Here is a 27,652-nt window from a genome sequence, read left to right on the forward strand (position 1 = left end):
GGAAAATCATACCAAAAACAAACGCAGGAGTCTGGCATTCGGTGAGAGATTATCAAAATGTGTCCAAAATTCATGAAAAAAGGGAATCTTTTGGTGACAGGCAAACAAAAAGGGGTAATTGGGTGAGAATTAGTTCAGTTAAACAAATAAGGGGGTCATGTGGGTGAGAGGGAGTTGAAAAATGGGGCTCAATGTAGTCCTGCAAGCAAGACACCCCCCCCCCCCGATTTAGGGTGGATTTCAGGTTTTTCGGAATTACTCTGGGCGCAATTTTGTCCATACTACTATAAATAGTTGGGCAAATTTACCATAATTTTAACAGAAAAAATGTTGGTCACCTCATCAAATTTGGTTTATTTTGTGTGTATGTTTTTTTTTAAAATCCCAGCCGCATACCCAAAAAAGGGGTAATTGGGTGAGAATTAGTTCAGTTAAACAAATAAGGGGGTCATGTGGGTGAGAGGGAGTTGAAAAATGGGGCTCAATGTAGTCCTGCAAGCAAGACACCCCGATTTAGGGTGGATTTCAGGTTTTTCGAATTACTCTGGGCTTAATTTTGTCCATACTACTATAAATAGTTGGGCAAATTTACCATAATTTTAACAGAAAAAATGTTGGTCACCTCATCAAATTTGGTTTATTTTGTGTGTATGTTTTTTTTTAAAATCCCAGCCGCATACCCCAACCCAAATCAAAATCAAGAACTTTCCCCATCCCTTTTGTAAATACTAACTCAGGCGACTATTAGTATTTTAATTTAATTTACTCATTTTTCTTTATTGTTGTGAAGTTTATGCAGTTTCCTTATAAAAAGTCTTGGGATATCTTTTATAGAACCTATACATTTTCTCTTGCTTGAGTGTAATCTTTATTTGTCTGAGCTGAGTATTTGAATGGAAACACTAGGTCATGCTCCCCATCCACAATATTTTTCCGCAGTTAACATTTGCATGACATACATAATGTACATTAGTATTATGAGGTTCCACATAATGCCATTATTATTTCCTCTTACCTAACAAAAAGAAACAAAATAAAGTCTGCACAAAAAGTAACACAGCTGTTACAAATACGCCTGTAGCTTCAGAACCAATAACTGTTTTCAAAATATTTTAACACTGAGGAAAGGATGAATTATTTACGCGCATTTTGATGCCCCATTTGTCAAATGTTGTTCAATATTAACAACACAGTAGTGTTTTAAAGAAAAATATCCGAATTTAAAAGTTGCCGTTTAGAGCGATCAATGGTTATTATGCCAGCTCTGTAGCACGTAAAGCTCGCCATCATCTTCACGTTTTCTTCAAATCAATACAAATCGCTGCAATTTTTAAATTCAAATATTTTTCTTTCAAAACACTGCTGTATTGTTAATATTGAACAAAATTGGACAAATTGGGTATCAAAATGCGCCTTGCGAGTACATTAGCATGCAGACACGCTAAACTGAGCAACAAAATAAAAATAGGTAAAGTTCAATGGCCAAATATGATCAATTCCAGAACCCACAACAGTGCCAGGTAAACAATAAAAAAGTACAATGGAACAGTGAAATAAGTGAAGAAAATCACTGTTTGTGCACATAAGCAGACAAACCAATCAGAATTGACTAATATGTGAATGTTGCAATTTTTGCTATCTTCAGTAGATAGCAGATGCCTGTCCCAGTGCTGCGGATGCTAAAGCTTAAACAATTTTCCACAAAATGTCAAGAGTCCCAAAGATCATGGAAAATTAGTTTTTCAAGTTTCCAATATTTGTCTTGGCCCTTCAGAGCCATATTACGCGTAAAATAAAGGATATGGCTGATGATGCAAGTCCTGTTGAAATGACAGCAGTGGCCTTTTTCAGTTCTTCGAATTTCAGAAAATAATTGAAAAAATGTACCTGCCTGAAAATTCTAAAATATTTTGTTCTCATCATAGCATAATTCATGGGTAATTAGGTGGACACTTAGAGTGAAAATGCCTTCTTTGAGTCACTTTGAAAACAATTATATGGCTTTGTAGAAATACCAAATTGGTCAATAATATAATTAATATAAATTTTAAGAATTTAGAACAAATGGCAATTTATTGTACCTAAAAATGTTAATATTGTCCATGTATAGGCACACTTTATCTCATATTCTATGACTACACCTACATCTCAGTCATTTAAGGAAATGTAGTCGAGCTGAGAAAATGTCATTTATCGAAGCCATTTTACACAGTAAAGGGGATTGTTTTGGGGTGAAAAAATTGGTGTCACTTTAATAAAAACCTATAGCACAGGGTGTCCCAAAAATAAAATTTTTGTAAAGAAACCTTTAATCATTAGCTTTAATAGATTGAAAAAAAATCAATCAGCTCACAACTTTTGAAGATATGCTGTTTTTTTTAGAAATGTACCCCTTTTCCCCTCTGTCCACGGAGGAGGTTTGGCTACTTCAAAGATTAAAAAGAAGCACACGTATCATGCATGAATATCAAACATTACTCAATGATAACTTTATAAAATAACAACTTTATTTGGGGAATGGGCTTTACCGGTGGGCTTATGGGCTATGGAATTGTGGGCAAAATGGATGTGGAGTAGCACTTCTTTTGCTATACTTGCAGTTACTTATTTTTTTGTTTATTTATGCCTTTTGTTTATTATGTTTCTTATTGTTTTCTTTTGTTGTTTATTGCTTTCTTTTTATTTACAACATAAGTCATTTCTCTTTTTGGGATTAAAAGGTAGCTCTGAAAAGGGCTGTTTGGGTTGTCTTTGGTTCTTCTGAAGTGAGTTTACTGTGCTGCTCTGCCCTTAGACTATGCCACAGTCGATTTTTGATAAATAAAAGCACATTATTAATCATGATGAAATCATTCAGCTGAACTCGAAATTATACTGATATTTATTACATCAAATACTAGTATAAAATTGTTATGAAAAAGTTTATATAAATTTATTAGTGACAGTAAAAGTAAAGTGTAACATATCATAATGTCATAATTATATTGGCACTTCAATACTGAACAATTCTGATTTTAGAATCTACCAGTTTATTAATCGCGAAAGTCCGAAAGTTAAAAATCGACTATGTACTTTGAATTTTAAACGGGACTTTGAACGGGTAAAGTCCCTAACCCACACACTGTCAATCATACTTGTTTATCAATCCAATTAAACCGTAAGCAATTACAAGACGCGCTCATGCACCTACTGAGAGTTTAATGTTCCCGCCAACACAAAGGGCGGTATAGTTGTGGACCATAGTTATTTTAATAATTACATGGTACACAACTATACCGCCCTTTGTGTTGGTGGTGTCCGGAGGATTTAAACCATAACAAGATCTGGGCGACCAATCACAAGCCAGATCCATTTAAAGATGCATTACATCCGACAATCTCATCCATAGACAGCCGTGTTAAGCATGTAAACCGCAATCCAAAGTCCACTTGGGAAGCAGACAGGGGGAGTACGTAGACTATGCCATAGTCGAATTTTATTTAAAATATGTTATTATTAGTCATGATGAACCCATTTCGTTGAACTCAAAATTATACTGATGTTTATTAAAATTAAAGTATTCAATAGTAAAATGGTCATAAAGAGTTAAAAATATCAGACGATTAGTGACAATAAAAGTAATTGAATGCAACATTATCTTGCATAATTATAACGGCTCACTTTAATACTGAACAATTCTGATTTTGGAATCTACCAGTTTATTGATAGCGAACCCCGAAATTTCGACTATGAACTTTGAATTGTAAGCAGAACTTTACCCCTGGACTTTGCTCTCTAAAACACACTGTCAAGCATACTTGTTTATCAGTCCATTAACCACAAGTACGCGCTAGATGTTTGATGAGAGATTAACTTTCGCGTCAACACAAAAAGCGCCAAAAATACCACAGACAGTTGATTACGGTGTAGTTAATGGTAATGGCGCGGGCCCAGACGATTTAAACCATAGCGAGGTATGGGCGACCAATCACAAGGCAGATCCATTTAAAGATGCATTACAGCATGGCCAATTTTTAGTTAGGCCAGAAATTGGCCTAACTCTCCATAGAGTCCCGTGTTAAAAATCTTAACCGCAAGGCAATGTCAGTAGTCCACTTGGGAAGCTAACAAACAGAGGGAGTAGGGTGACTGATCAGATGTGAAAATCTATCAATTGTGCACACATTAATTAAATGAGTTTTAAGCTTAAATACAATATCCAGAGTATGCACAATGGGCAAGTGGACTACGGGGTAGTCTAGGGGAGTACGGTGACTGAAAAGATCAGTTGTGAAAATCTATCAATTGTGCACACATTAATTAAATCAGAGTTTTAAGCTTAAATACAATATCCAGAGTATGCACAATGGGCAAGTGGACTACGGAGTAGTCTACTCTGCCTTCTACCTGGTTGCCTTCTACCTGGTTGCCTCCTTGACAAATACCTGTTTCAGCCCTGGTCCTCATTACATCAATTGCATTGCATACCAATACTTGTGAATGCAGCAGTAATATGGTTGCGAAGATCTTGGAGTTGGAGGCTAACTGATCCTCGCTTTGGATGCTGCCCCAATGGAAGAAATCAAGCAGTGCATATCAATTTGTAAGCGCTCTTTTAGCAAATTCACAGTTCATTGAATTTACAACCATATGACAAACCAGGCAAAAATTTTGACTTTTTGCACAAGATTTGCAATTTAAAGAGAATTGGCCATTACTCATTCTAGTGATGCTAGTATATGGACAATAATAAGTGTGCTTTTTTTTTTAATGACACACAAAATTTGAAAAATATTGTAAGAAACACTTGAGGTTTTGACTTTTAAAACCTACATTTTGGTAAAAAAATGTGCTTGGATAGGAAGTTTTCAACAGATTTACCACATTCGCCTTGCTATCTGTTGACCTAGTGATGAAAAGTGTTTTAAAGGGGGAAGGGAAGTGTTAGCTTTCGTTTGATATAAAAAAATTCTGATTGGATGAAGGGAATACTTGAAGGTTTCGACAAAAACAAATCAAAGAGGCCTATTTTTCAGCTAGAAGCTCCACAGCTCTTCGATGCTATGCACTCAACCGTGCAGTGTAATCAAAGACTGCAGTGGAGACAATCACTGCTAGCTTGAGAGCTTTTGGACGAAAATGTGTGCTCAGGGTGGAAAGTGTGCGCATGATGGTCTATAAGAAAATTGTTTTGGTAGATAAACCTTTCCATATGTGAGGTCTGGTGATCTTGCAGACCACTCCAAAGCCAAACCTCATCTGTGTACCGAGTGAAAACCGGGTACATTTCTTTAAAAGAGCATATCTTCATAATTCTTTTGGTTTATTAAAGCTAACGATTAAAGGTTTCTTTACATACCAAAATATATTTGATCATTGTGATCAACATTTCAGAAATAGGAGGAAAAAGAGAGCGCAATGAGGGTTCTGTTTATTTTTGGGACACCCTGTACCATTATAGATCTTTCAAAATCCAATCAGAATGATGTGAAAATATGACTCACGATTTTGTTCGAGATAGGCCGAAATGACTCAGGCTAAGCATACCATTTACACGATATGAGATACCACAGAGCCTGCCACAGAGTTTCTATTCTGCACTTTTTCACGATTTGCGCATGATCAGTACCCCATATGATATTTATTTGAATTGTTTGAATAAAGATGATTTCTATTAAATTCCCAGCACATGTGTCAAGATGAGACGGTGAAGATTTTTTTATTCACTTATATTATAAAAAATATCAGCCTGAAATAAAACATCCCATTTTGTTGTTGTTGTGATTTACCTTTAACATGTTTAAAAATCTGTTGTTGAAAAGGTTTCTCCGTTTCAATTGATATGGTTTGATTGTTAGATTGCCCCTACTTCGTAGAACAACTCCCATTCCAAGCCTATAGAATGACTTCAATGTCTTGAGACAATTAGGACGACCACCAACAAGACAGAAAGACCATGTGTTGAACAATTCAGGAATGTCTATAGGTGGCCAAAAGTCCAGTTGTTACGCATGCAGGAATGGAGAAAATGACTGGAAAGGGAGCGAGGGGACCAGGCTCAGGATCAGGCAAGTGAAAGTATAAGAGATGAGCATGCTCCCTCTTAATATTATTTAATTGCCTTGCTTGGAAACAAGAAAGTAGCAACTGCTTAAATTTGTCTGACATTGGTGGCAGGCCTCTAAATGATACCAATTAGTTTGCTCTTCCGCAACTATTAACATGATCAAACTTATTCATTGCATGGCAGGAGGGGCAGGAGAGGCCAAGAGTGGGGGAACTTCAAACCCTACATCATTTTATAAGCTTCTATAGGTGTAATTTTTTACCACATATCATAGGGGTTATTTTTACTCCATTTCTAGGGGTAATTTTACTACAAAAACCAGCAAAATGTTTTGAAATATGGTCCCACATTGTTTAAAGATTTCTTTAAAGTTTTTGGACTATTTTACTCCCACTTGAAAATTAACCGCCTTTACACGCCTCAAAAATAATGGTAATGTCACTGTTACATGGGCATGCTATAAATTCAAAATTTATTTATTTATGCTATACTTTTTTTAAAGTTTATTTAGTATGTTTTTAGGATTAGGTCTATGGTTTAGTTAGAGTTAGGCATCAGTGTTACGGTTAGGATTATGTTTAGGATTAGGGCCGTTGTTAGGGTTAGTATATTGGTGAATGGTGATATTATTTAAAAAAAGGACAGTCACAACTAAAAAGCTGTTCATTGGTACTGAGATACTGCAAAATACTTACTGACTAGCTATTAAAATCAAATTTTCAACTACATAATGAGGTTCCGTTGTAAGATTTCACCAGCAATTTAATATAACTAGTCATCATGGTCATGAAATATTAGGCTGTTTTTGGATTAGGCCTACATAATACATAGAATTGTCTCGAGATGACCTACGCTACACATTACTATTTTTTTTGCATAGTATGAGATAATTTTATGTAGGCTAATCATGTCTACACCAGCAATTTTGATGTCAATGTGGATATCTGTCTAGTTGGGGATGTGCTCACGTCCCGGGGGGCGGGGGCACTCCAACTTTGGAGGTGACGCGTATGTAGAGCTGTTAAGACCCCCTTTTTCAGTGTCGCTGTCAGCCAAAGACCCCATATTTTTTACTTAACACATGTTCTGTCACCCAAAGTTCAATTTTAACAGCAACTTTCATTTATCACTGATTTGAAGCCATTTAGAACTAGAAATTTGATTTTGAGGTTTTTGTGGCACTGTTTCGGCTCTCACCCAAAGATCCATTTAAAAAAAAGGTCATGTTCTCACCCAATGACTCCATATTTTTTAAATTTTGCTTTCACCGAATGCCCAAAATCATGCTCTCACCCATTGACCCCATATTTTTTTACATTTTGCTCTCACCAAATGCCCCTTAGTGCGAAAGTGCCAGCCCTACACCTATATCCATTTCAAATTGAAGTGCCCCCCCACCGAGCTCACGTCATGTTAAATTTGGTTGGAATTCCAAATCTTACATACCTTTTAATGGCCATTTGTATGAAGAAGGTTTGATTAGGAAATGGCTCATAGTTTTGATTGAGAAAGTCATAAAATATTTTAAAATTATGTATGATTTTTGAACACACTGTATCCACAGATCCTGATTTCTAGGATCTGTGCTGTATCTCAGCAGCAAGGCAACATAACTCATTATTACAAGTTTGATTTTTTTGAAAGCCTACAATGTTCTTAGCACATTGGTTTCAAGATGTTTTGATGGTGGTAAATCAGAGAAGAACAAAACTGTGTACTTTTTGAACCAAACTTTTCCACCCTATATGATATGTGGAAGAATAGTTTCTTGGGAATTCCCACTCCTGAAAAAGGTCTTTTTCTCGGGAATTCTAGAGAATCCCCTTTTCGAAATGTCCACTCCTAAAAAAGAAATTAGGGGTCTTTTTCTTGTGAATTCATGTGTCTTCTTTTTAGTTCTTTATGATTTTAAGAATAATTACCGGGGGGGGGGGGGGGGTAATTCCCACTCCTAAAAAGGGGACATTTTTCTTGGGAATTCCCATGTCTTCTTTAGGGTTTTGAAAATAATAAAACAATGGCCGATGTGGTGAAATTTTCACTCCTAAAAAGGTGTCCTTTTCTTGGGAATTCCCATGTCTTCTTTAGTGTTTCCAGAATAATGACAACCCCTTTGAGAGGAAAATTTGTACTTCTAAAATGGGAAAAATGGGACTAAAGAAGACATGTAAATTTTACCATAAATTTTGGGAATTCCCAAACCAAAATTTTATCAAAAACAAATGGGAATTCCCATTTTGAAAAAAAAAATGCTTAAAAAAATGGGAATTCCCAATGTCCCTAAAGAAGACAGGCAAATTTTTGCCAAAAATTTTGGGAATTCCCAAGCCTAAAAATTCGTCTTTTTCTTGGGAATTCCCATGTCTTCTTTAGTGTTGTGAGCATAAAGGTCATTTTTTTTTTGGGAATTCCCAGAGCAAAATTTGGTGAAAATTTTTGGGAATCCCATGTCTTCTTTAGGGGGTGTGCCTTTAATTTCTGGAATAGCCCATTATAGTATCACAACAGCAACCATGCCATATTACAATGTATGTAAGTACCCAGCATTGATACTTAAGGACATTCAATATATAAAACCTAAATTGTGACATAGGATATGTCACAATTTAGGTTTTATATAAACCTAAATTGTGACATATCCTAAATTGTGACATAGTTAGCATATGCATACTATGAGATATGGACTAGTGGCCGGTTCTTTTCCTGTCATGTCATCTTGATTCCACCAAGCGTTGTGAATGTTGAGCTAAGTGAGCGAAGACTAACGACCCGTTTCCTTGGGTATGGTCTCAGACTGTAAGGCAGCTTGTGTTGAAATAAGAACAGCATGAAGAGGGCAAAGGTTAAGAAGAGTAAGAAGTAGCCAAAGGAAAGGCCAGATACTGGTTCCTGTGAGGAGCAAAACAGATCAAGGAAAAGAAATTAATAAGAATTTGTTTATTAATGGTTCAGCTTTACAAAGGCACTAAGATTACAAATGAACACTTACAATACCTTGTATTCATTTGCAAAGTCATCTCAAAATGAGCTTCTACTTGCAATGTGTTTAACATCTGAACATGTAAATTTGATCTGACCTTCCTTAAAATTGCTATACCTCAATTTTGAGTACTATCACATAGGCTTTATGCGAAGAGTTTACCTATGCACGATCCTGGAACCTAGGATCGATTGTAGATATCAAATCTGGGGATGGTCCCCTTCTCTTTTCTCAATTAGCTTTGACACTTAGCATACACAGGGTTTGACTCTTCCTGAAGCTCTGTGACTTCCGACATCTGTACATGCTAAGCAGTGTATGGAGTAGAGAACAGAACACAATTGCGGGATTCCCAACCTTATATTATATTATAGGAACATTTTGGGAGAGGAATAGAATTCTCACCTAAGGCAAGCCCAAGGCTCAAACTTGCGCTGATCGTATTCTCCCGGCCGACAGTGCAACACTTGAACCGCATGGCCATCTCACCTTATTTGTTCATTTACAATAATTTGAGAAGCATCTTGGGATAACAACTTATGGACAAGAAACATTTGAATTTTGAATTGTAATGCATACATACCTCAACTTCATGAAAATATTTGTGCACTTCACTTTCTTTCCACCGAATGATATTATCAAAAAGAGTTTCATACAATGGCATCACCTCCTTTAAAGCTATCTGTAATTCAATACAAAATGACAGGCACCTTTAATAAGTAGTTGGGTTCACAGCTGAGCACTCAATAGTAGCATGTAATTTGCCCAAAATGTTGTCAAGCTAAGCTAAGCTTGGTATAGGAAAGGAGAGTACAATATGATGCAGCCGCATGGAATTCAGCACATGTATACATGTAGATTTCAGCAAGTAATATAAGAGTTTAACACACACCCTAAACACAGATGCACACAACTATCTTATCCTTCCCCCTCCATCTCAGTTGGAGAGGGAATCAAAAACACAGGTTTCTTCTTCACAGAAATACTGATAGTGCTTCATGCATTTTTAGGGCTAGTCAGCATGGTCCATGCATTTCTAGGGCTTATACAAAGTTCTTTGTGTTGTACCCAAACCAAAGCACTACCGGAAGTCATCAAATATTACATGTTGTGGAAAAAAAGGTAGCAAAATGGTATTAAACTTACATGCAACTGTTCATTTGGAGGATTAAAAAGATCAAAGCATTGAGCACCATCTACATCACCAATACCCCACATCTCAATTGCTAGGCAATAAGGAATCTGTAAACAGAAAAACACATTAAATATCTATTACAGGACTTGGCTAACAAATTTTCACTGTAAATCTTGAGAAATTGCACATTTGTTATTCAATTATAATTCACAATTTCCCTAAGAAAAAAGAATATTTGATTGATTTTTATTCCAAAATGCCATCAGTAGTGGTAAGATAAGTTATTTCCATTGGTACAATTTCTAATGAAATATGTGGAAGACTTGTGTGTATTTTCAAAGAACATGTATTAAATGATGATAAATTATAAAAAGGTTGTATAAAACAAATTTGTTGGTCTTGTTCCCACCCACATCTTCAATTTTCAACTACATCTTTTTGGTTTTAAAGCTCACAGCAGTTTATGATGATAATAAAAAGTTAATTTTAAGCAACATAAATCACTTGAAACAAGCTTTTATAGTATTCTACCCAAACCTTCAAAAGCATCTCATCATTATCCAAAAGTGCACTGAAAAATGATTACAACTGCTAACAATGTCAATTTTGCATTGCAAAAAGACAATAAACCTCATGCTCTTATCAATTTATGAAAACTTCATTAATAAACCAAAAAATTAGTTCAATGCGGCCTAAAGATGATAGTTGCTTTTATTTCTTTGTTTTCACAATTTCCCTTTGCATTTTATCCTTCAAACATTCTATTTATGTGGTTCACATACTACATCAGCAATAAAGTGTGACAGACTGCTGCAAACCAACCCCTCTTACCTGCCTAACCCCAGCCATATAGTCATATATGGTGCCATCTGCAGGGTAGTCATTCAGGTTATAGCCTACTCCATATGTGAAAGACTGGTGTGTTGATTTGGCCATACGCTTTGCTAGCTGCAATTGGTCTGCTATATTATCTGGTACTACTTGAGATTCCTTGGATCTTGAATCTAAAATCATAAACAAATAATACAAACACAATTCAAGTTTCCTTATGTAAATTAAGGTCTCAAATCAAGTAATTTGAAGTTAGGCAGAGTGACATTTCATTGACTTTGGTAAATCCCATCTAGATTGCATTTTGTAGGCTTACTATAATGAAATCCAGCTAAATTGCAATCATAATATTGGAGTAGGAGTTATGACTGGACATTTATTCTCATGATCAATAATTTGAAAATCTATACAGGTTAAAAAAGATGTACTCCAGTATTGAGTGTGAGCATGATCTTGGTCACTTTTTACAGCAAGTCCCTGTTTGTTACTTTATACCAGAATCTATGATCTGTTAGTTACCTAATACCTACAAGACCACCAGCAGCCATTTGGCCAGCATGTAATTTAATATTATGAGTAGATAATTGTTCGATTTTAGGCTCTTGCCGAAAAATGCCGGCGTACAATATTTGCCCTCCATTAGCGACACACCAAACTGGCGGATATTTTCCGAGATTCAGATTAAATTTATTTCAAATTCGTGGCCCGTAGGCCAAATTACATGAAATATTACATTTGCATTGTTTACATTAAAAGACATAAAAAACACATATAAAATATACATAAAAACACCAAAAATTACTCAAAGAAATTAATTGCACTTGTTGAGGCAAAATCTCACACTCACACTCATACAGCTCACACACCCCTATATCTCCACACACACTTTACATACACCCACATCCAAACTATCAGCCCTCCATATACACACACCCCACACACCACAGATGCTCAAAAGAATTTAATTTTATAAAGTAGTAATTAATAAATAACATAACAAAATATTGCACATATTTAAACTGGACCAGCCAAATTATAAGGAACAAATTGAATACATCAAGATAAAAATGCTGTCATAAATCATTAAAACACACCAGCTGAATATGAACATAATGAGATGCACTAATTAAGTAGATGAGTGAGATAGGGTATTGAGCTGTTCCCATATCTTTTGTTTTGGTTCTGGGGACCTGATACTTATTGCACTGTCTAAGGGTCATATTGTGGGTCCTCATATTGTGTGGAAACCATTCTGAGTACCTATCAGATTCGACACATTTTTGAGCAAACTGTGTACAGAGATGTAGTCTTCTATCATTCAAGGTTTGGAGTTCCAATTGGTCAAGGGAATCTGTGTAGGATGAGTAATTAGCACCAAGGATAATGCGGCAAGCCCTCTTTTGGATGCGCTCTAATTGATGTGCCTGGTCGTTGGTAATACTACCATGCCAGACAGGGGCTGCATACTCACATGTTGGGCGAACATAACCAATATAAACAGAGACTAGGTCACCAGTTGGAACACCAAAGCGTTTGAGACGTGAGAGCATGTACAACCTTCGACTGCTTTTTGATACCATATTGTTAACCTGAGACTGCCAGCCAAGATTGGACTGGACAGTCAGTCCCAGGAGCTTAGTCTCAGACACCACCTCAAGCTCAATCCCAGCAATGTGAAGACTAGGAGGGACAGGTGGTTCCCTCATGAAACAAACCTGCATCACCTTGCACTTACTCGGATTGAGCTTGAGATGATGGTCTTTTGCCCAAGCATCCAAGTCCTGAACATCGGGTCCAATCTGGCTGACTTGTTTAGCAGGACGGACCTCTCCAAGGGTGAGATCATCGACATACTTAAAGCTTTTAGTCAGAGACTCCTCAGAAGCATTGTTGATCACACCAAGAAATGTGATGGGGCCCAGCTTAGTGCCCTGTGGGACACCACATGAGAGAGTTTCCCATTCTGACAGGGCAGAGTGGTACTGCACCCGTTGACGACGAGCTGTGAGGAAGTTTATAATCCACGGCAGTAACTCGCTTCTGACACCAAGCTCGTAGAGTCTCTGAATAGCTAAAGTATGGTCGATGCAATCAAATGCCTTGGAGAAGTCCGTCACAACTAGGGTTCCTACAGTTCCTCCTTTGTCTGTACCTTTGAAGAAAACATCAAGAATTTCAATTAGACAATGAGAAGTAGACGACCCTTTGATACTACCATATTGGTTGCGGTCAATTGCACTAGAAATATCATCAAGCACCCAATTTGCAACAAACCCCTCACATACTTTTGCCAGAAGGGAAGTCAATGAGATTGGCCTTAGTTTTGAGATTGTAGCAGTGGTTTCCTTTGGAATTGGGGCAATTGTGGCATCTTTCCAAACTTGGGGGCGCATTCCATCTTTTAAAGATGAGTTGAATATATCTGTTACTGGGATGCTAAACTCACAGGCAAACTCTCTAATCAACCTCCCAGGAAGACCGTCAGGTCCTGCTGCTTTTTTAACATTCAGTTTTTTCAGAGCATTATACATATCCCATACCTGGATCTGAGGTGGCAATCTTGCAGGTAGTATGGTATACCATAGCATTACATACAGGGTAATTTTGAGTTGGTACTCTTTGATTCTAATCTCTTTGTACTACTCAGATCAGGAAGGGAGTTTGTTTGACATACCTGCAAAAGGTACATAAATCTGTCTGATTCCAGAATGAAATGACACAAATGCATCAAAATGTTGTCTACTCGTTAAGTCTAGATACAGAAGGCATTCAGGCTCTGTAATAAAAAACAAACAACAAAGTTTAAACAGTATATTGGTCACTGTGTGGTACTCAAAGTATCAATTAAAGTGGGTTGCATGACTTTGTAACATCATATCAATTTAGACACAAAACCTGATTTGGCTGCCCCAGTTCTTGATGACTGTCCTAATAGTTTTGATCTATGATGTAATCATTGATGTGATATATCTGATGAATCCAATCATTGAATACTTTGTCTATCAAAATCATGTAGCCCTGAAACATTTCAACAAATGCAAATCTGGACTAAATAATACAATATCACCATAACTCACCTGAATGAGGGTATGGCCCTCTGTATTCTTCATCATTAGGATCTGCTTTGCTTCCAGGTCCTCCAAAATTCCAGTCAAAGTTCCTATCTAAATCCACTCCTACACTTGTGCCTCTCCAGCAGTAATTCTTGGTCTTCTCTATGTGTAGCCTCCCATCTGGATTAGCTAACACAATAATATATAAATCTAATCTTGACAGCACTCTCTTTGTGAAAGCTCTCGAATAACTATCCTTGGGACTATGTAACCCACTAGTGATGTTGTTCAGTAAGTGAAATACACTCTCAACTGGGAAGAACTCCCGCGCATGTTCACCAAACGATAGTAGTACTTTTGCTTTTGTATCAGATGTTTTGAAGCTGCCACTTGGTGGATAATTAGTAAAATTAGTCACTTGTATAAGGTACTGTGGGATTTTATTTCGGGAATAATATGCTTCATCTAGACGTATATAGCTTGGAAATTTTGCAGCAATATATCTTAGATGTTGACCAATGTAGGAGACATTGTGATATATTTGATAGTTTGGAGTGTACAGCTCTTGACGAGGATTGACGTCACCAGCATGGACACAGAGAGGACTTAGAAGACACACACTTGTTAATACTATTATCATAATTTGGATCCCTTGATACAAGAGAGCCATTCCAGTTCTAATCTGTCTTTGGCACAGGGTATTTTGACCTCTCATAATGTCTGCTGTCCATGCCATTTTATCTATGATGACTCCATGTTGACTGATGATCAATTTGCAAGCTTTGTTCTCCTGCAGAAAATAAAATTGTCAGAAACAAGAGGTCAGTGTATAAAACAGTGTTACAAGTAAATATCAGGGTCTTGGTTGGGGGGTTTCTATGCTTGTGTCTAGTCATCAAAGGTGTCCCAAATAACCCCATATGTCATATGGGAATTAAAAATGCAAAAAAGAACTGAATTTCATACCCATCAGGGACTCAACTCTTAAAATTCTTACATAGAAAGAAAAATATATTTGCATGTAATGTATAGTAATAATAGTGGAAACAAAATGGTACTATTGTATGTGTACTTGTAGTGGTTCAGCTGGCAATTGCCAACCCAACCCAGGCCCTGTGTCAGGTAACTTCTCAGAACCGAAAATCCTGTGTCAAATTTGCAACTTCGCATGTCTTTGGGGTGAACGCACCATTTGCTGCGATCAGTGCGACAACTGGTACCACACTGATTGTATGTGCATGAGCACCACCGTTTTTGATGTTATTGAGCAGAATAGTGGGGTATCATGGATATGTTATCGGTGTGGGTTGCCAAGTTTTGCAACAAGCCTTTTTATATCTGGTTCTATTGATCTTATGAATAGCTTTAATAGCCTAAGCTCAGTTGACATTGATGACAAACCACCAAATTCTCCAATAGCTACCCCACCCCCCCCACCCCAAAAAAAAAAGGGGTTCTGATATAAAACCTAGTAATGAGTGTAAGCTTGACAAGGTAACCAAGTCCCCAAGTGTAAGCATTCCAAAAGGAAACACAACTGGGAGAGTAACATCCAAGCCTGGGAAGGAGAAGGTGCAGAAGAGACACACACAATTTTGAATAAACAATCTATTGGTGGAAGTTTCGGTGACGGTATGAAGTGTCTGGACATTAACTTTCAAAGCATCAGAGGTAAAACGGAGCTTGCCACATGCATTGAAATGAATGAACCAGACATTGTTATCGGCACCGAGACTTGGATAGATAACTCAGTTGGTAACAGTGAAATTTTCCCCAGTGACTACATAGTCTGTTGCAAAGATAGACCACTAAATAAGAAAAGTAAAGCATACGGGGGAGTATTAATAGCTGCTAAGAAAGACACAATATGTGCCCAGAGATTTGCGTTGGACAATGACAGTGAGATGGATTGAAATTATAATTGTTGATGCCCAATCCATGCCAATAGGTGCTTTCTACTGCACACCTGACTCTGAGCATGAATACCTGAGTAAACTCGAAGACTCATTAGTTAAAATCAATAGGGCTTAGGCAGCCAGCCGTGTAGGGAGTGTTTTACACGTGTACCCAAATTTGTAAATACACACTCAGTTTTTGCCCACATGGCCTACACAAATCTTAAATTTACACACCCAGTTTTTTTTAATTTACACACCACACCCAAACCTTAAAATCCTGCCCTAAGACCCTGCCAAGCATAGTAACATCTGGCTGGCAGGGTACTTCAACTTGGGTTATATTATTTGGGACTCCCAATCAATTAAACCTGGAAGTCCGAAGGCCTCGTTATGTAGAGATTTAGTAGGGATTGCAAATGACTTTGGTTTAGAACAGATTGTAAGGGAAAAAACAAGAGGTGAAAACACATTAGACCTGTTTTTCACCAGCAATCCCTCCTTGGTTACTAAGTCAAGCACCATCCCAGGTATGAGTGACCATGATGGTATTCCATCTCTCACAGTAAACACAAAACCAGTGAACACAAAACAGAAACCAAGGAAAGTATACCTCTTTCACAAGGCGAATGAAACAAGTCTGGAAAGCAGATATCCAGGATATCAGCAAAGACTTCGGGATCAAAGACCTGAAGAGCGTATCTGCGGAGGACTTGTGGAACGAGCTTAAAGATAGAGTGCACAAAGCAGTTAATACCCATGTTCCATCTAAGTTTGTGCGAAAAAGGAACAACACACAACCACAACATTAAACACCTACACCTGGGCAAAAACAGAGAGCATTCAACAAAACAAAGAAAAGTAATAAAGAAGATTGGGAAAATTTCTGCAATCTAAGAAAGAAAATCAATCACATAACAAGAACTGCATACCGGAGTTATATAAGAGACAAATGTTTAGAATCCACCAAACAATTCTGGAGCTTCATAAAATCTCTGAAAAAAGAATCATCCTGGATCCCTGCCTTGAAACACAATGGTGAGATGGTCACTGACAATGTACAAAAAGCAGAGTTATTATGCAATACCAGTCACAATTTACATGTACTCAAGAAAGAGTTGAAATGCAGGTTGAACCAGAGAGTGATATACCCTCCATGCCTAACATCCAAATACATGTGGAATAATTATGGAATGAGCTACCAGAAAATGTTGTCTGTTGTCCCACCTTGTCCGCTTTCAAGGCTGCAGTTAAAGCCCTCCAATAGTTGTCTTTTTTATCTTGTTTTTGCTTTTCAGTTTATTTTTGTTCGCTTTGTATGTAGGGCTTCCCTTTAATTTAGTGCTCTTTGAGCACTATTGGGTATTGCCTGTGCTTTTTGCCAAATGTTATAAATAAATAAATAAATAAACACGTTGAAGGAGTGATTAAGTTGCCCTCGCAGTTGAATCCCAACAAAGCATCAGGACCAGATGATATCTCACCCGGGTGCTAAACCCTAACCCTACCCGTGTTTTTTTTGCTATCGGAAGGGAAAGAAGAAACGAAAAAGGAGGGAAGATGAGGAGAAAAGTCACTTGGCACCCCGTGGAATGCATGCACGCAGAGTGGTTTTAATAGTGAGCTTTAGTGAGACCTAGTTGGGTTAGGGTTAAGGAGACCTAAATCTAGGAAAAACATGCATATTAACCCTAACCCTACCCGTGGTTTTTTTGCTATCGGAAGGGAAAGAAGAAACGAAAAAGGAGGGAAGATGAGGAGAAAAGTCACTTGGCACCCCGGGATTCGAGCCTGGGACCCCTCGCATGCCACGCAGAAGATCCCCAGCATGTAGCCACACAGGTGGCGTTGGCCCGGCCAACGATTCCCTGGGTATAAATGACTTGTGCTGATTGCGTCATCAAGTCACGTGGAATGCATGCACGCAGAGTGGTTTTAATAGTGAGCTTTAGTGAGACCTAGTTGGGTTAGGGTTAAGGTAGCTGTCAATGAAATAGCACCAGCACTCTCAATTGTTTTCCAAAAATCTTTGGATACTGGCATTGTACCACAGGACTGGCTTTGTGCCAATAATATTACACCTATATTTAAAAAAGGTAACCGTACCAAGGCAGAGAATTATCGCTCAGTAAACTTAACTATGGTCTGTAGTAAGACCTTGGAACACATACTCCACTCTAACATAATATCTCACTTAGTAATGCAGCCCGTCCACTCAAGCACGCTTATCAAAGTTGGTGATGTTGCTTCTGATGAAGAGATTCCTACCGACAAGGATAGACGTAAGACGTAGACAGCTTCAACATATTATGTCCACAACAGCATGGGTTTTGCAGAGGACACTCATGTGAAACCCAATTGATAAGAACAATCCAAGATGTCGCTTTAGAGCTGGATAATAGAACTCAGACAGATATGGTGATAATGGACTTCACAAAGGCCTTTGATAAGGTCCCGCATAACAGGCTTCTCATGAAATTAAACAGATATATATGGCATTAGGGGTTTTACTCACAAATGGATTAAGTCATTCCTCACAAAAAGGAAACAGAGAGTAGTCATTTCAGACTGGGTGAATGTGGATTTGAGCATGTCTCAAGGCACATTTACTGGGCCGTTAATGTTTCTGATGTTCATGAAAACGATTTGCCAACCAACCTATCATCGCAAGTGCGCCTCTTTGCTGATGATTGTATACTGTATAGGTCAGTAGCTGGACCAGAGGATGCTAGCAAACTGCAAGCTGACCTGGATACACTCACAGTATGGCAAAATGATTGGCAAATGGGACACGGTAACTTTTAAGGAAGTCTACAAGGATGTGTCAAAGACAATATTCAGGGTGGGTAAAATTTACGCAACATAATAATAATTTTAAAAATAAATGTAATTTGATATATACCCCAGGCGCCAATTTTGTGGTGAAAAATGATTACAAATTTGTGTAATTTGCAATCATTTATGGAGCAAAGATTTCTTCGTACACCGACGTCTATGCATGTATGTGAATGCACATTAAACACATATGTACGGTACACATAGACAGCACCTGCTGGAACTCAAAAGGAGAGCCACAAAACTCATCCCTAGTATTAGACATCTGAGCTACCCAGAAAGACTACAGGAGATGAAGCTGTACAGTTTGGAGCAAAGGAGATTAAGAGGAGATCTAATTGAAACATTCAAGATCATGAAAGGACTGGAAGGGATTACATCAACGAAGCTCTTCACCTTGAATACCCAGAGGCATAGAGGAAGAGGACACAATTACAAGTTGTACAAGTCATCAGCACTTAAGAAGGGCCTCAACTGCAGGAAGAATTTCTTCTCAATCCGAGCAATTTCAGAGTGGAACAACCTCCCAGAAACAGTAGTAGAAGCCAAGACAACAAACCAATTCAAGACTCAGCTTGATAAGTTTTGGTGCAAGAGCGAAAATGGATATGGGGTCAAAAAGGCTGATGCCTAAATTATTCCCATCATACCTTAAGTGTAAGTGTAAGTGTAAAAATGATAGCTTTGATCCACTACACTACAGCTAAATGTACTATAAGGCTAATGAAAGTTGACTCCCAGTTTCCCGTTACCCGACTCCGGTCAGAAAAAAATGCCGATCAAATATTTCATTATTTTCCATTATTTCATTATTTCACATTTTTCAAGTTTTTAAGAAAAAAGGATAGTTTTAATGTCATCTTTCACGTCCGACACGTATTTTAAGCACTTTTACGCCGACCCTGACCGGCCCGAATAGTCTTTGCAAACGCTGGGTTAAACTACGTGGTAAAATGGCGATATCGTAGGGCGCATTTACTGGAGACTAGGAATTCCCTGTGTTACGAGTCGTATTTGACTCAAGGCCAAAATCACCTTTTACCCGAACTCACACGAATGCACAACACAAATACACTGTTTAAGCTAACAAAATCTAAGTCTTTAATTGAAAGCAAGTTTTGTTTGGTACAATATAATGACAACAAATACACATACACAATAATCAAATATAATCACTCTTTAACTAATTAGTACTTAGCCAGCATTCTTCTTCTTGGTGATCATAAAGTTCTTGCAATGTTCTGGACGACTGTTGTAATATATCCTTATTCACTTGTCCTAAGAAAATCAGCGACGTCCTTTGTACACTTGCATTGATAAATCATTAAGCGTGTTCTCCAAACACATTCGTAACTCTTTGCGCAGTTCTCCAAATCACTTTACTCCTTGCGCCGTTCTCCAATATTAAACTCCTTGCGCTGCTTTCTCCAAACTTGGTGCTATTTCCACCTTTCACACAATATCTTCAGGAAGCAGGACTGCGATGCAGTTGTCCCCACTTATTTTGACAGTTGCGTTGAATCAGAATACCAGACTTCAGCAAGTCGACAGAAGAATATATTTCCTTTCTTGGAAGAAGTACGTTCTTTGACGCATTCTAGATCTTCTCCGACAACACTGGCAAATAGTAGTGCTTTGACTACATAAAATATTTCTGGTTTGCAATTTCCTTTCTTTGAAGGAATTGGACTGTAAGCATATTAGCTAGCTAGCCCAGATCAACACTATCAACTGTGACAATAATTGTGTTTACATTTTCTTATATATCAAGCAAGGGAAAAACCCCATTCTATTATGGGCCATTTACTACCTTCACATTATGCTCAATCTGGGAAATTCCAAAGTCTTAATTATAACATAAACCTTTCACATGACATCACTTCCTGAGGGGAAATCCCATTACATCACTTCCTGAGGGGAATCCCATATATGATGTCATCTCTTTACAATCTGAAGGGGGGTTTCCAAATATTCCAAATTAGATATGATTCAACTTGTTTTGCTCAATTTGAGAGGGGAATTCCCCCAAAATGTCATCACTCATGTAACTTTGTAAACAAAGATAAATAATCAAATTAAATTATTCAGGGCACATCACACCTGCATCTAAGTTTCTCCTACCACTAAATGGATAGACCGAACACAAAGTTCGCGGGAACCAGCGTATGAACAAATATGAAAGCATTTCTACCGTGCACTATGTAGCGCGCTATATATAGACAACATCAAAATAAATAAAATAAACAAAATTTGAAGTCAAATTTATTCTGCTTTTCTTACAAATATTTATGTATTTAATAAAATAAACTTATAAATAAAATGATTTATTTGTCAATTTCTTGCATGGTTGTTTTATTATTAACACGTGCACCCTGTGATGATTTTTACCAGCAACCTCCAGTTTGTGCAAGTAGACAAACTAATTTCCGTATAAATATTGCTTCCAAAGATGTGCTAGTGGAGAGTAAGTTTGGTTTGTAAAAAGTAGTGTGCAATAGAACACACAGACACCGTGTATTTATATGGAAAAGTGGTTCTCCAAAGACTATCATGGACTTCTGGTGCTTTCATATGTTGCACAACCTATAGGTTAATTTGAAGATTCCAAAGAAGATGTGCTTAATTAAAATTTGTTTTGAAGTGAAGCATGGTCATTACTAACTATACTTTATTATTTTATTTGGGCCTCAAAACATAGCATTCCGTAATTAACTTTGCACCGATAACGAAAGTTTGAAAATAATGAATAATGAATAATGAAACAGTCACCTACCCAGTCATGAAAAACTATGTAACGGGAAACTGGGGATCAACTTTCATTAGCCTAACTATCATGGCCTGGCAAATTTGAAGCTACTTAGTTCTAAAGACAACTCACTCAGGAAACATTCGAAAGAAAACTCCATCAATTGCTCTTTTTGTGACACGATGTCTAATTCTAATATGGGATATGACAGAATTTTATAATTTATAAAAATTTTTTTAAAACTTCCGTGGTCGTGCCTGTGCGTATCGCGTACACGAGCGTAAACGCAAAAGCAATAAACAATCACGCTGACTGACTGTGCACTTGACAACAAGCCGGCTGACCCATTGGTCTTCGGCGCGGCGCGTAGTAGGCGACCTTGTCACTTCTACGCGATCGCAATTCACCAGCGCGTACCCGGACCACGGAAGTTTAAAAAAAAAAACTTTAGACCTTTTAGAGGAGAGCGTGGCCTAGCGGTTAAGGCATAGGACTGTGAACCCAAGGGTCAAGGGTTCGAATCCCAGGTCTGGCTCTTTGTGTCCTTGAGCAAGACACTTCACTCTACTTGCTTAGTGCTTCGGAGGGCACTTTAAGCTGTCGGTCCCGTGTACATGCATATTTTCTCACATTAATGTAGTGTGCACGTTAAAGAACGTCTGAGGCTATTCGAAAAGAGCAGGGGATCATCCCGTCATGTTGACTGTACTTCAAAATACACTCATCTACTCTAGGTTCCAGAGTAAAAAATAAGTACAGCTTGTCTGTACGCAGTGCGACAATACTCATACATATGAGGGAGGCACTTATAAGGAAGAAGAAGAAGAAGAAGTTTCAGGCTTTCTATCATCATGATATCATGTATTGAACACATTGGACAGGATCAAGATATTGATACAAATGAGTTTGCTACATTTGCTTGAAACAAAAACATAAGATTTATCAGAGTTGAGAGTTGTACCACGTATGACCAGCCGCGCAGCGCGTTTACTCATCTATACGAGGACTGCACAAGCATTAAGAAGAAGAAGAAGTTTAAGCTTACCTACTTCTTTCACCAGTAATTCGCTGGATTTTACATTGGGTTGACATTCCTTCACTTTGTTATTACCTCTTTCGGTTTATTTTTAATTTTTATAGATATGGAATTCAATGTTTAAGAATATTATATCCCTTTCATTTTTAAAAATAATAATTTAACTTCCTATTATATATTTAAGTTGTAAAATAAACCAATTCTTTGAGTTTAAAAGTTTTAATGTTCTCCAAAAAATGTAAAATATAAGTAAGGTCATAGATAGTGGAAGTGATTTTACACACGGCTGACATTAAAACAGCTGGCTCCACAAATCCACAGAAGTTCAGCATGTTTAGTGCAGCAAGGTAAAACTTTTTAAATGTTTCCTTTTTATATTCAGAAGGTACATACTTCTACTTCTACGACGATACTCGACAGGATCCATAAGTAAGGATGTAGTGTCAAGGAAACTGGTCATGCTCATGCACGGTGCAAAGTCCAATGTGCTAGGTGCTTTATTTACAAGTTGAAGTTGACAGTCGTCGTGGTCGTGCGAGTAAAAAGTGAACATGCCTGTACATGGCATTTGAGACAGCTCCCCTGAAGGCCTCTACTGACGGAGAGGTCAGAATTGAAGCGGGGAGGGCATTCCACCAGGTGATTGTTCTGGGGAAGAAGGCGTACTGGTAGAGTTGAATACGAGCAGGAATGATCTGGAATTTGTTAGGGTGGTAGTACCTGGTGTTTGATGATGGCATCTGGATAAGGATGTGATCTGCATTGATGGCCACAGACTTGGTGACGATTTTGAACATCAGAATAAGGCATGCTGATTTGCGCCGGTTCTCAAGGGAATCCCACTGCAGTTCGTGGAGCATAGATGACACGCTGTCCCGATGATGGCATCTTGAAAGGACGAATCTTGCAGCACGGCGTTGAACCATTTCAAGTCTGTCGGTGTCTTTTTTGGTGTGAGGATTCCATACTGTGCTGGTGTACTCTAGATGAGGGCGGACGAGAGAGATGTAGGCTTGCTGCCGGAGTTTTTGTGGACAGCCTCTGAGGTTGCGTCTGAGCAGGCCTAAGATCTTATTTGCCTTTTTGGTGGCGTTCGATATATATGCGCTTGCCAGGAAAGGTTTGATGTTAATGTGAGGCCCAGGTAAGGATATTCATTGACTGATGAGAGCTGCATGGTTTCCTCCCAGGTGGTATTCACGGATGGTGTTGATACACTCCAGTTTCTTTCTGTGCGTTTAAATAATGGTTCCTTTAGAGTTTATTGACTCAGTAATGCTGATGGTCATCTAGCCCGAAACACTCATACTAAATAAATATTATTATCAGTCTTACATGCTTACCATGATCCGGGAATGGAATTTTCTACCCGAAGCAGTCGTCAAAGCACCATCACCATTTAAGGAAGCTCTAAACAAGTTAGACTAAATAAGCACGCCGCACACTCTCCGTGTCTGAGCCTTCATCTATGAAGTTGACACTAATTTGGAAGAAGAAGAAGAAGACATGTACAATGTTTAATTTTGTCATGTTTACTTTCAATACTTTGTCATGTTTGTGGATTTATATTTATATCAGGGAAGAATAGATTGGGAAGTGTCACTCTATGATAAAAGTAATAAAACTATGGAAGCCGCCATGCCCTGCCATCGCGTAGGCCTGGAACACTACCACGACTTCTACCGGGCCCTGCATCGCGCCCTCTGCGTTCAAGTAATAAATTTTCCCGTAAAAATCACAGCTTGCTGCATCCAAAGTTAGACTTAAATTCCAAGCCTGCTACAGTGCATTTTTTTATCAAATGTGGAACAGCTGTTTTTAATACTTTTAATAATATTTTTAGCGCATCCATGAACTTAATTTATTCAATACATCAAATCGACCAACAATCCCGCTATCCAGGCCAATATTTAGGTATGCCAGGCAAACCTTAGTTAACACATTTGCTAGTCAACCAAATTCGCCTAGAACTCAATACATATTTTACATAGAAATTTAAAAGAACAGGCTGGTCAAGGAAACCTACATAAATATGTTTTCTATACTTCACTTGACCCAAATATATGATTTTTTATGGTGATAAGACAATCGCACATGGAATTTTAGAGGGATTTTGATAGCAGTTCCATTAAAAAAAGCTGCTATCATAATGAGACTACCTACCTACCAGTCAGCTTCGTGCATTTCTGCACATGCTGCCTGGCTCAAGAGATGCTTCCAAGTCCTACAGTCCAAAGCTGCAACCTCAGCCTCCTTTACAGTCCACCCTAGGTCCAGCCTTGAGATGTCTCTGTGGGCATGACGTCTCTCCATGATGTCTTTGGACGACCAGGTTTGCGTTTCCCATGGGTTGGCTTCCAAAGATAGAGCCTCTTGGGGGTGCGGTCTTCATCCATTCGTTGTAGATGGCCAAACCACTGTAGGCGGCGCTTTCTGATAATTGATGTGAGTTGGGGCTGTTTGGTCTTGGATCGAATACAGCTATTTGATATGTTGTGACCATATCACTCAAAGAATTTTGCATTGGCAGCGCATGTCAAAGGCATCAAGTCTAGCCTCGTCCCTCTCTCTGAGTGTCCAGCACTCAGCGGCATAAAGGAGTGTGGAGAGTACACAAGCATTGTAGAACTTCAGCTTGGTCTCCAGGTTGATGTTACGATCCTTCCACACCTTGTCCAGCTCTCTGAAGGCTCCTGTGGCTTAACCAATTCTGTTGTTCAGTTCTTTGACATTAGACCCGTCAGCACTGTAGTAGGCACCAAGGTACTTGAAATGGTCAACTACTTTGATGAGACCTTCATTGCCTAGGTGGACAGCTGGTTTTGTAACATTGGATCGGCTGATGAACATGATCTCTGTCTTCTTATAGCTCATCTGGAGTCCTAGTTTACCGGCAGTAACACGGATGGCTTCTGTTGTCTCTGCCATCTTGACATCAGTCTCTTCAAGGAGAGCTATATCATCAGCATAATCCAGATCAGCTAATTTTTAACTTTTCTTCTGGATATCTTGAACTCCTCCTTGGCAATAGGATTAATCCTCTGTTGTTTTCGTCAACAGCCCTCTTCATGATGAAGTCAATGGCTAAGCCAAAGAGTAATGGAGACCAGATGTCACCCTGTTTGACTCCGGTGATGATCTTGAACCAGCTAGAAAGGGTTCCTTCTGCTTTCACTGCACATGTTGTGGACATCCCGATATGAACTCCTTATGATGTTAATTATCTTGGGAGGTATTCCATAGATGCGGAGAATTTGCCACAGGGAGGGCCTGTGCACTGAGTCAAACGCAGCCTTGAAGTCAATGAAATTAATGAGGCAGGGTAGCTGTTGGTCCAAACACTTCTCAATGATCTAGTTTAGGCTGAAAATTTGGTCTTGACAAGAACGGCCCTTTCTGAAGCCTGCTTGGTTGTCTCTCATTTTCAGGTCCTCTCTCTCTCTCTCTCTAGGTGCCATATCCTAAGACGTTGGCGATCATGTCGTGCCTTGCTCGAGAAACACTAGCCACAAATTTGCTCACGGATGCCCTCGCATGCTGATGCATTGCGTGTTAGAGATATGCTCGAACAAGTCGTGCCACAATTCTCTGTTATAAGCCATCTCCAGAAGCTCTGTCGCTTTATGTTCAGCTCCCCTTTCTTTTAGCCAGTCTTTCAGATTTGATAACCACATCACTCTCTTCCTGCCTCTGCTCCTTGTTCCTTCTATTCTTCCTGTCAATACTAGGTTCTCGAAACCATCCTTTCTGAGGATATGACCAAGGAATTTGAGCTGCTTAACTCTGATTTCAAGTAACAGCTTCCTGTTCACATTTGCTCTACTTAGGACATCGTCATTAGACACTTTATCAGTCCACGGGATCTTCATCATTCTTCTAAGGAACCACATCTCGCAGCTCTCCAATCTTCTTTTAATGTCTGTTGTTATTGACCATGCTTCACTTCCATACATTAATACAGGGACGACATAGCAGTTGAGTACCCGAATTCTGGTCTCTATACTGAGGGCACTGTTTTTAGGATCTTGTCTAATTTTGAGAACGCAGACTTAGCCAGTGCAATCCTTCTCTTAATCTCCTTAATACATCTGGCATCTTCTGTGATTAGACTGCCAAGGTAGTTGAAGGAGGAAACTTGCTTAATTCTTTGATCTTTCACCTTCAATATGCATGTTGGGCTTTCAGTCTTTGATACCACCATACATTCTGTCTTCTTGCAATTTAACGATAAACCTTTCCTCTCACTTTCCTGAACCACCACATCAAGAAGCCTTTGCAGATCCTCCTCAGTCTCATCTAATAGGACAGTGTCATCTGCATATCTTATGTTCGTGATGTTATGTCCACCTATACTGAGACCATTTTCCTTTTCTAGCTCCCTTAGAATCAGCTCACTGTAATAATTAAAGAGATCTGGTGACATCACACATCTCTGTCTGACTCCTCTCTTAATGCTTGTATATTCACTACAATCTCCATCCACCCTTATGCACGCTGTTTGGTTCCAATAAAGGTTCTGCAACAGTCGTAGATCCTTTCCATGCAGGTCTAGCCTGCCAAGATCTTCAAAAAGCTGATCATGTCTCACCTTGTCAAAGGCTTTTGAGTAGTCAATGAAACACATGAAAACATCCTTCTGCATCTCTACCGCTCTCTCTGTTATCATTCTCAAGACATAAATCGCATTCCTGGTACCAGCATCTTCTACAAAGCCGAACTGCTCTTTACCAATCTCAGGTTTTATTCTACTTCTTGCACGCAGTAACAGGATTCTTAGAATTATCTTTGTAACATGGCTCATAAAGCTAATTGTACGGTGTTGTTCACAATCCACAGCGCCAGGTTTCTTGGGAAGAGCAATAAAGATTGATTTGCTCAGGTCCACTTCATCTTTCTCTGGAGTAGAATGGTTCAAAACACTTTTCCGGCGATGTCAATGAGGGTGATGCCTCGGTTGTTACTACAGTAGGAGAGGTCTCCCTTCTTTGGCAAGGGTAGTATTATGCTGGTGTAACCTCGTTCTTATATACATGCTGGCAAATACGGAGCAACCATTCTCTGATGACATCTCCGCCATCCTTTAGGATTTCGGGAG

General features: G+C 38.6%; 2 protein-coding genes across 2 annotated transcripts; one reads left to right on the forward strand and one right to left on the reverse strand.

Annotated features, from left to right (window-relative positions):
* Window positions 1-8,542: 8,542 nt before the first annotated feature.
* On the reverse strand, window positions 8,543-22,625 carry LOC140151786 (carboxypeptidase A2-like). Its single transcript, XM_072174123.1, has 7 exons — window positions 22,567-22,625; window positions 14,070-14,835; window positions 13,667-13,768; window positions 10,993-11,165; window positions 10,173-10,268; window positions 9,610-9,708; window positions 8,543-8,935 (listed from the first exon to the last, which is right to left on the reverse strand). The coding sequence occupies exons 2-7, from the start codon at window positions 14,779-14,781 to the stop codon at window positions 8,753-8,755; spliced, it is 1,365 nt and encodes a 454-aa protein (XP_072030224.1). The 5' UTR covers window positions 14,782-14,835; window positions 22,567-22,625; the 3' UTR covers window positions 8,543-8,752.
* Window positions 18,966-19,409, forward strand: LOC140151747 (uncharacterized). The gene has a single exon (XM_072174084.1). It carries the CDS (start codon window positions 18,966-18,968, stop codon window positions 19,407-19,409), a length of 444 nt encoding a protein of 147 aa, XP_072030185.1.
* Window positions 22,626-27,652: the final 5,027 nt, after the last annotated feature.

This window comes from Amphiura filiformis, chromosome 5 (assembly GCF_039555335.1).
Source record: "Amphiura filiformis chromosome 5, Afil_fr2py, whole genome shotgun sequence".
In the NCBI taxonomy this organism is placed as follows: Eukaryota; Metazoa; Echinodermata; class Ophiuroidea; order Amphilepidida; family Amphiuridae; genus Amphiura; species Amphiura filiformis.

Excerpts from the sequence above, each read along its gene's own strand:
- LOC140151786 (XM_072174123.1), bottom strand. The coding sequence starts at position 14,781 with ATGGCATGGACAGCAGACATTATGAGAGGTCAAAATACCCTGTGCCAA. Across the intron at positions 10,269-10,992 it reads ATATGGCTGGGGTTAGGCAG|ATTCCTTATTGCCTAGCAAT; the intron begins GTAAGAGGGGTT and ends TTCTGTTTACAG. Across the intron at positions 9,709-10,172 it reads CTCCAAATGAACAGTTGCAT|ATAGCTTTAAAGGAGGTGAT; the intron begins GTAAGTTTAATA and ends ATTGAATTACAG.
- LOC140151747 (XM_072174084.1), top strand. The coding sequence starts at position 18,966 with ATGTACGGTACACATAGACAGCACCTGCTGGAACTCAAAAGGAGAGCC.